We start from the raw sequence: 9,723 nt of genomic DNA on the forward strand, positions 1-9,723 counted from the left end.
TTAAGTATATATGTTGATACTCTGTAGACAGAGCGTAGATGTTGTGCGAACAGAGCAAATCACATTGCACACGGACTAAAGAATGGAACCCTTCGGTGATGATTTCATCAATCACTGACAATTGTATACCAGCAATCATTTGCTCACAACACACATGGCTTATTAACAAGAATCATCTGCGTTGTTATCGGTCTTCCCACACATATCCGATTACAGACCTATTTGCCACGTATCACACACATCTTATTAAGTTGAATCATTTCTGTTCTCTTCGCTAATCGAAAACAGTTCATTCGAGTGAACCGTATGCCGTATATCACACACACCTTGATCTGGCTGCCCGTTTCTATTGCTTTCCCTAATAGCAAACAGTTCATCGGAGCGAACTGTATGTCGTATAGCGCGCACACATTGATATGACTGCCCGTTTCTGTTGTTCCGTCTAATTACAAACAGTTCGTATGGATCAACCGTATGCCCAACATCGCACACGCAACTAAAATCTGAACCGTGTTTGATGTATCCACCATCGCAAACGGTTTGCATATTTTTTGACGATTTTTTACACCACCATTTTCGATTAATGCATCGCACACAAATTTGTCAAAGTGTCTCTGGTCGTAGTGTCGCGTTAGCAGCATCCTGCAGTAGTGCATGCCATGCTTCCGGATCAATTTTTGTCAGCTAGCACTGTTTTTGTTTCCTCTTAAGCAAATGGAAGGAGGGGAATCAGATGAATCACTTGATTTTTTTCCCAAATCATCAGAAACCCTAACCCTAGAATTTTTCCCATTTTGAAATTCTCAAAAACAGAGCCCAAAAGTTTGAAATAGAATAGAAAGGAATGGAATTTGGGCTCACCTAGATGACGCCGGCCTTACGGGTCCGCACGACCACTGCCGTGTGTTCTCTCGATTGTCAGAACGCCGTCGTCCTTCGGGACATCGTGTGGAATGAAGGAGCAGCAACCGTCGATGATGCGCTCTAATGGATGCGTGCGTGCCGTGGGTGGTGCATCTCGCACGTGGCCATCCCCGCCAAAAGTTTGCGCCGACGAACGTCGTGCTCACGAGACCCGTAGCCATGCTCGCCGGAGAAGCGCTTCGGACTCGGTCCGCGGCACGCTGCTCCGTCGACAAAAATTGTGGGATGAACGAGGCTGCATGCAATCGTGTGGAGCGAGGCAAATCAATTATGTTCGCTTAATCGACGCAACACCAGTGCATGCCCGATTTAAGCGGACTTACATTCCTATGGGTGAATGCGGTTAGCAGATATGCACGTTTAATTGCTTTCCGCAACTGACTCCAATTAAATACTTGCAATAAGAGCGGTTGGGATGGTGAGGTTGCTAGTGGTCGGCGTCGCCTCTGAGCCTGGTGGAGGCCGTCCTCACCGTCGGGAGGAGCAAGACAGGGTCGCCTTGGGCGCAACAGTGCGCCGAGGAGCAGCACGCGGCGGCTGGATCTGGCGTCGTCCAACTCCAGCGGAGGAGGGCCTCAACCGGAGCAGGGAGTGGACCCGCGCCAAATTACAAAACAGTAAAACTAAGCCACATACGGCTTTCCGCAGCGGTTTGATGTCTATAGTCATCAGATTAGGCTTTTCGGCGTCCCAGATACCGTGAGCATCCCCACATTGCGTAGCCTCCCGTCTTTTACAATCAAGCCCAATGTAATCGGGATGCTACTCCTCAAACCAACCTGGGCCGAGACCTCTTGGGCCACGAGGACACGAAGGGGTGACTATTTTATCGGGCTATTTCCATTTGTAGCTATTGCAGAGTGATTAAAAAAACGTGGGATGAACGAGGCTGCATGCAATCGTGTGAAGCGAGGCAAATCAATTATGTTCGCTTAATCGACGCAGCACCAGTGCATGCCCCATTTAAGCCAGCCTACATTCCTTGGCCTTAATTTGACGCAGTGCGAGCCAGATTGCTTTCTAGAGCAGATCTGACGGCCAAGGACGTCCAGATCATGAAAACGGACATCCGAAAATTCAAATTGTTGTGAGGGCTCGCTTTATGTGTGGTTATACTATCCTTAATTTGGCATGGGTCCACTCCCTGCTCTGATTGAGGCCCTCCTCCGCCCAAGTTGGACAATGTCAGATCCAGTCGTCTCGTGCTGCTCCTCGGCGCACTGCTGCGTCCAAGACGACCCCGTCTTGCTCCTCCCGACGGTGAAGACGGCCTCCACCAGGCTCAGAGGCGACGCTGGCCACTAGCAACCTCACCGTCTCAATCGGTCTTATCGCAAGTATTTAATTGGAGTCAGCTGCGAAAAGCAATTAAACGCGCGTATCTGCTAACCGCATTCACCGATAGAAATGTAGGTCGGCTTAAATCGGGCATGCATGGGTGCTGCGTCGATTAAGCCAACATAATTGATTTGCATCGCTCCACAGTCCACACGATTGCATGCAACCTCGTTCATTCCATGTTTTTTTAATCACTCCGCTATCAGCTACAAATGAAAATAGCCCGATAAAAAAGTCACCCCTTCGTGCCCGCGTGGCCCAAGGAGTCTCGGCCAGGTTGGTCTGAGGAGTAGCAGCCCGATTACGTTGGGCTTGATTGTAAAAGACGGGAGGCTAGGCAGGGCAGGTATGCTCACGGTATCTGGGACGTTGAAAAGCCTAATCTAACGGCTGCAGACGTCAAATCGCTGTGGAAAGCCGTAGGTGGCTAATTACTGTTTTGTAATAGTTCGATCCTGATTCCACCCAACCTTCTCTCGTCCTGATCCACCCTAGCCAGGTTGCCAGCCAGGCAGGCCCCTCGCGCAGCCGGCCTCCCACTCGCCGCTCCTCAGGCCGCCGCACGGAGCTCGCCCCGCCCGGCCACCATTCCGCCACCACCGCCGCAGGAAAGCGAGGTCCTAGGTGCGCCCCTCCTTCCCCCCCTTCCCGCACTCCTTGGCTCTCGCTTCTCCCGGCTTTCGGGTTCCGCGGAGCCCTCCCTTGCTGGTTTGGATCGGGAGCGTGCTTGTTGCCGCGTCTGTTGATTGGGCATGGGGAGGCTCGAGTCCCGGATATTGCGTGGGTGCTGGTTCGGTGCCGTCCCATTGCCTCGATGCGGTCGTCCGTTCCGTGATTTGGCCGTGATTGGTGGTGGTACATGCTGTTGGGACGCGGATACGTCGTGGCCATGAGCTAGCTAGGGTTGGGGGCGCAGGGGAGCTAGCATGTGGCTGTAGCGCTAAGATGAATCTTTATTTCGAGATGGGGAAGGGGTGCTTCCATGGGAGACGCGGGGAAGATGACGAGACTGCCACTGCCTACGTTAGCTAGGATGTGGAAAGATTAGTGATGTTTAAGGGAATCAGGACGATGTGGTGAATAGCTGAATTTCTTGTCTAAGAATTGTTGCCTTTTGCAGTTGTCGGAAGAGTTGGGAATGGAGGGTGCGGCGACGGAGAACTCGACGGTGCCCAGGGTGGCTCCGGAGGCGGCTGACCATGCAGGTCAGCCCGTCGAGGGCTCGACGGTGCCCATGGTGGTGCCAGAGGCGTCTGTTGACGCAGAGCAGGATATCGAGCGCTCTTCAGTGCCCATGGTGGTGCCGGAGGCGGCTGTCCAAGCGGACCAGCATGTCGAGGGCTTGACAGCGCCTGTGGTGGTACCAGAGGCAGCTGTCAACGCAGACCAGCATGTCGAGGGCTCGACAGTTCCTATGGTGGTGCCAGAGGCAGCTGTCAATGCAGACCAGCGTGTTGAGGGCTCGACAGTGCCTATGGTGGTTCCAGAGGAGGCGGTCGACGCAGAACCGCGTGTTGGCGCCGTGGCAGCACCCATGGTGATGATTGAAGCAGATGTAGATGCAGATCAGCGTGCTGATGGCGTGGCAGCACCCATGGTGATGACTGAAGCAGCTGCTGACGCGGATCATCCTATCAAGGATGCGACCACCCAGGACAGGAAGCACGGGTAATCCATTCAAATTTGTGTGGCCGCTGTGGTTCTGTAGATCTAGCTTTAATTATTGTCCTTTTCCTTTTCACTAGAAGCTTTCAATGATTGTTAGGTAGTGAAGCTTATCTGTGCATGCATGGGTACTTGGGTAGAGACATAGAGTACAGAGGATAAAGATGCCCATGTTACCTGGACAATAATTGGTTATCACTGAGGGATGTGTGATGCGTGGCTATTGCTGCATTGGTTGCTTGTATGAGTTTGAAGTGAGGCCAGGTAGATGCTTGTGCATACCAGCTAACCTGAATGCAAGTAAAGTTAAAGAATGGTGAAATAAGAATCCAACAACCATTGTGCTGACGCACATTTTTCCGTCCATTAAACACACAATCACTTCTTTTCTCTTGCAGACTCGCACTATCACATCACCCCATGGCTATGCATTTTCTTTGGGGTCATTCTCACTTTCTTTTCTGTATGGTTTGCATTCAAATGTTTATCCAACCCTGTATTTCCCTAGAATTTGTAATTTGTTTAGATCTATTACATCACTACATTGTGGTTGCTTTCATTTCCCATGCCATATCAATACTGTATTGGCGATGTTGTATATTCATTGTGATCACTGTCAACTTGTTGCTGAGTTGGTGATATGCTTGAATAGAACCAAGTTCGTAATTTCATATTGCTTCTGATTTCAACAAACATAGAAATTGCATTAAATGTTTATGAGTGCAGAGATGTGTACATCTTCTTTTCTTCGAGGAACCATCTATAGGCATTTTCTCTCACCTCACTCACACGGGAGGTGGGAGAGTGTTCACTTATATCAAGACAGATTGTATGTGTGAGTAAAATATGAGCACTCACCCATACAAGTATAGATGGTTCACACTAATGCATATTCAGTGCATTTCAAATATAGAAATAAAAATCTGTTTGGACACAAGATAACAGAACAAGCAAGTACACACCTTCCCCTTTCATGTTCTCACACTCGGTCTGCATCGGGTTAAGTTTATTTAACTATTCAGTGATATATTCGGCCTTCAAAATTCATGCTATGACTGTAAGATGGGATTTTTTTTCTTGCAACACATACATATACTCTTATCTTAAACTCATTGACTTAAAATTGCAGTAAGTAACATAGCTAGACATTTTGATATTTCAACTTGTTAATATTTAAATACACAATTTGCTGAATCCAGTTTTTTTATTTGGTTCTAAACATTCGAAAAATGTATTTCATTATAGGGATGATGACGGAGCTGTCAATGTTACTCCTGAGGAAATGAGAGCCATCATCGAAGTTATAGCTGAGACGGGGAAGTTCTGGTATAATACTGGATCCATTGCTCCCTAGATTCCAATCCCTGATGAATTTACATACTTTAAATCTTACTTAGAGGTTCTTGAATGTCGCAAGCAACTTCATGCTTCATATTTGTGTTCGAGGTCTGCAATTTGTAATTCAGTTTTCTTCCTCATGTGTTTTCTCTTTGGATAAAATGTGTTTCATTGGGTTAATAGCTATCATTTGAAAAGAAGTAACCCCCTTAGTGCTACTTTTAGTAGTTTTATTCTTCTAGGTGAACCAAACTTTAGGTTGATTTAGCTGTTCACGTGTTATTTTCAAGAGAGATGGTCAGGGGCATTTGGACAAAATTACTATAGTGGGATTACTTCTACTCTTGGCCTTGGGATTAACTTCCGTCTTACAGGCACGACTGGAGTTTTCTCAAGAGATTGTTGTCTCTCCAATTGATGCAGGTATGGGGAGGTATGCCATCAAAAAGTTTCACATTGTTTCTAGATCGTTGTATTGGCTATGTTCATCAGATTATAGTAGCTTTACTTATTTTCTGAACTGATTTCCATCATTTCACACATCAAGGTCTTGGGTGAATATTCTGAGGCTCAAATGGCAATCCAAGAGGACGGGCAGCAACAGAATTCCTTATTTAGAGAGACGCACTCAGAGCTGTTTAGCCAGCTCAATGATGGTACTGTTATGAATCTTCAGTTTTCTCAGTTTCTACCAAAGATAATTTGTCTCGAGTCTTAATTTGCTGCTGTTCCGATGTTAAAGTTTTAACAAAATTCTCTATATTATATGATACGTATATGTAATTCTCAAACCCTTATAATCTCATATGGTCCCAGACTCCTAGTGTCCTCTCACTAAGTTCAGCTTATTAAATTCAGTATGGTTCACAATCCAGGCGCAATTCATGTTGACCTTAAGAATATGAACTGGACTCTTTTATGTCATTTGAGTCCAGGCACAAATATGAGAGAATTCCTTATTTGACCCTTTCTTAAAATTTGCTTCCCTTTTTGGCCCTCAAAAATATATTTTTCTCTTTTTGACACTTAAATTTTGTTTTGTTCCCTTCATGACACTTCTGTCAGTTTTGACCACCAACACCGTGAAGTGCAACATGAAAGGTCGTTTTTACCCCTGCTTTAGCTCATTGGTAAAAAGAATCTCCAACGCATCTTCTCTCTCGACTATGGTGTGGTAATTGTACGAGGCAAACGGCGGCGGCGCGAGGCTGAGAGAGTGATGGTGCGATATATCGGAGTGCAAGACCGATGCTGTTGCTGCGGATTGACGGCGGACGGCGGCCTGTGCAGCGCGGCGTCGGGCGGCCATGGAGCAAAGGTGGAGGAGGGTCATGGCGGGGCAGCGGCCTTGGGCCATACGGTATCGGCGTCGGGCGGCCATGCAGGGGCGACGGAGGAGGGCCACAGACCTGCAGCAGCCATAGACGGCCATGGTAGCGCAGCGGAGAAGGGTCGTGCGTTCTCGGCCTCGACGGCCATGGTGGCGCAGTGGCGGAGAAGGGTCTTCATGCTCGTCGTCGTGCATGTTTTTAGCATTAGGGCATGCAACGCGTGTGCTTCCGTGTGCGTGTGTGATGTGTGCTAGTCTGTGTGCTGCCGCGTGTCGTGAGTTTGTGATGTGTGCTTGTGTGTGTTGCAGCTCGCGCTGGGTGTGTGTGCTGCCGCTCGCGCAGGGTGCGTGTGCTAGCTACTGTTGTATTTTAGTTTGTGTGGGTGTGTGACGCGACAAGACGAGCTGCTCACCTGTGTATTCTGGGAGCCGAGTTCTTGACGTAGAGACATCAGGGAGCAGCGCCGAACGCGGACTCTGTCTTGGCGGCCGCTGGCCACGCCGAGGGATCCGAAGATGTGATATATGAACTCGAGCATGATTTGATTCATATCCGTTACGCGGTGGTAAAATTGTAGATTTTTTTTTTCATTTGCTCATGTAGTCAAGACAGAACATCTCACATTACCACTGCTTTTGACTTGTAAATAATTTTGGTCACATAATACACCAGGGGTAAAACGGTATTTTCACGTTAGACGTAACATTGTGAAGTGCCAAAACTGAAGGAAGTGTCATGAAGGGAACAAAATGAAAATTGAGTGTCAAAAAGGGAAAAATATATTTTTGAGGGCCAAAAGGGAAGCAAATTTTAAGAAAGGGCCAAATAAGGAATTCTCTCCACAAATATACTGCTGGACATCTACTTCTAAGAACATGAATAAGAGAGCATGTTTGGAAAATTTCAGTTATGTTACTGAAATTGTTGGCGTGTTGTTTCAGAAATCCCTGACATGTTTTTCTATCTTATATTTGGAATTATGTCGTGTGGTTAAAATAAGGGCAGCATTAGATGGGTTTTGAATTGCTTGTGGGTATGTCACTTTGCTAGAGTTCAATTGTATGTTTTTTCCACTGGACACCTAGACTCGGTTTGGTCTCAGTGTGATGTGTTTATTTTCAAAGCTGATGTGGACAAACTACTCTAGCTGTTCTTTGGCTAATCATATTTAGGTTAAAATAAATTCTTTGGCAGTTCTTTGGCCTACCCCAACTTGTTTGGGACTAATGGCTTTGTTGTTTGTTTTATTGTTTCAGATATAACTTTATTTTGTGTTAAAAAAAAATAGCTAGCCTTAGAAGTGGATCTCCAAAATGTCCTAGTGTGATTCTACTGAGATTTGCACACTCAAAACAACCATAATGGAGCCTTAGAAGTGGATCTCCACTTGAATTCATAGAAGACCTTGCAGATTTGTTGGTTCAACCTCAATATAGATGTTAAGAGGTGATATCTGATGTACTTCCTGTGGACCATGCCATATCTGTGATCATTTTGTTTGCACATTTCTGCAGCTCTCTTGAGGTTTGAAGAGGGTCCTCCGTTTACACTTCAAAGGCTTTGTGAGGTGATGTATTTTCCCTTTGAATCTGCTTCTAAAGTTTCTATTAGCGATCTGTAGTTACTCGCAGAAGGTTATACCTTCATTCTGTGTTGCATTGGTGTTGCTTCAAAACGAGTCTTACACTAGTTCTGTGTTGACAGATTTTGTTGGATCCAAGAGGAACATACACAAAATTGTCGAAGCTTGCTTTGGCCTTGGAGAAGGTTTGCTGACTGAACTTTCACCATCATTTTGCATCTAGTTCTTTGCTCTGTTACCCTGTGCTGTCTTGACTTGTCCATTTATTGAGCCGTTGCTTGAAATAGCAGCTAGTAGGTTAAATGCAGTTTTTGTAAAATGAAATTGATCGTTTTTACCAATTTTAAGCTCTCTTATTTGCAGAACCTCCTAGTCACGTCTACCATAACTAAGTGTACTGAACCCTACCCTACTGCTCATGGGCCAAATTCAGAAGGACCAGTGATCACAGAAAACACAGGTTCTGTTGATGTAGAGCCTGAAAGGCCGGCAGAGCATCCTGCTGCAGTGCCCAATGGAACACAGTATGCAGGAGGTGATGGTGATGAAGAGATGGCTGACGCAGAAGCGGAGGGGCTGCCTGGTAGCCATGATGTCGAGATGCAGGAGGAGAAGCCTGATCAAATTCCAGATGTTAACCCTGACGCCAACTCAGTTACTGCAGTTGCTTGTGAAACAGTTAATGCCAGTGAAAAAGCTCCAGATTCACAAAGTTGAGCTCACTCACAGCGAAGGCCAGAAGACCTAGTGCAGCTCTCTTTAACAATCCAGCTATTGTGACATCTCTGTGCCTAGCTGATTATGCTATGTGGTTCTCCCATGAATCGCGCCCATAGACAATATGATTAGGGGGTCGTGCTTTATGCTTTAAAGTTGTAGTGAGCCGTCGAAGATGGAAATGGATATCTTGACCATGGTTGAGATGAATGAAATTCTCTGAGGAAAAATGTACTCAAAATGGCGATGGCACATTCTCCTTGGTTGTCACCTGAAAGTATGTGGACTTCTTCACTTCACTTCCAGGTGCCAAAAGTTATGATGTACCCAAGGTTAGTCAAATTGGATATTTGGCTATCCTTTTTTGCAATTTGTACTGTAGTGAACTTGTGCATCATTAGAAAGTGACATCTTTCCTGCCCCATTTTTACTGTGAAGCAATTAACCTGGGCTGCGTATTGACCTTCTAGTGTTTCTTAGCACATCCCACTGTCATCTGCGGTTGTTTATGAGTGCACGCCACCGTATTCGTGCTTTTCTGTCGATGCAAGCTTTGTGTATTAGTAATGTTTGTGCTGCTGTCTCATGTTGACAGTAGCGTTTGTGTTAAACTGACGATGTGACACTAACCAGGATTTTGTTGTCGTCCCATGATGACACAAGAAGCTCTTGGACTTGTGTCGATCTTGAATTGGTTCATATGCTGGGTGTCTCAAATCACGATAGATCACCAGCGTCTTAATTTCGAAGGTTGAATGGCGATGCATTTCTTTGATGCGTTTCAGTCACTGGATTAGTAAGAGAGTACGATTATAAGGTGTTCTACGA

The 9,723-nt window shown here is 46.2% G+C and overlaps 1 protein-coding gene across 1 annotated transcript; it reads left to right on the forward strand.

Moving 5' to 3' along the window:
• Positions 1–2,742: 2,742 nt before the first annotated feature.
• LOC119328667 (serine/threonine-protein phosphatase 4 regulatory subunit 2-A-like) lies at positions 2,743–9,340 on the forward strand. Its single transcript, XM_037601650.1, has 8 exons — positions 2,743–2,886; positions 3,383–3,930; positions 5,173–5,253; positions 5,640–5,688; positions 5,813–5,921; positions 8,111–8,163; positions 8,301–8,363; positions 8,542–9,340. The coding sequence occupies exons 2-8, from the start codon at positions 3,401–3,403 to the stop codon at positions 8,893–8,895; spliced, it is 1,239 nt and encodes a 412-aa protein (XP_037457547.1). The 5' UTR covers positions 2,743–2,886; positions 3,383–3,400; the 3' UTR covers positions 8,896–9,340.
• The last annotated feature ends 383 nt before the right edge of the window (positions 9,341–9,723 follow it).

Source organism: Triticum dicoccoides, chromosome 7A, assembly GCF_002162155.2.
Source record: "Triticum dicoccoides isolate Atlit2015 ecotype Zavitan chromosome 7A, WEW_v2.0, whole genome shotgun sequence".
In the NCBI taxonomy this organism is placed as follows: Eukaryota; Viridiplantae; Streptophyta; class Magnoliopsida; order Poales; family Poaceae; genus Triticum; species Triticum dicoccoides.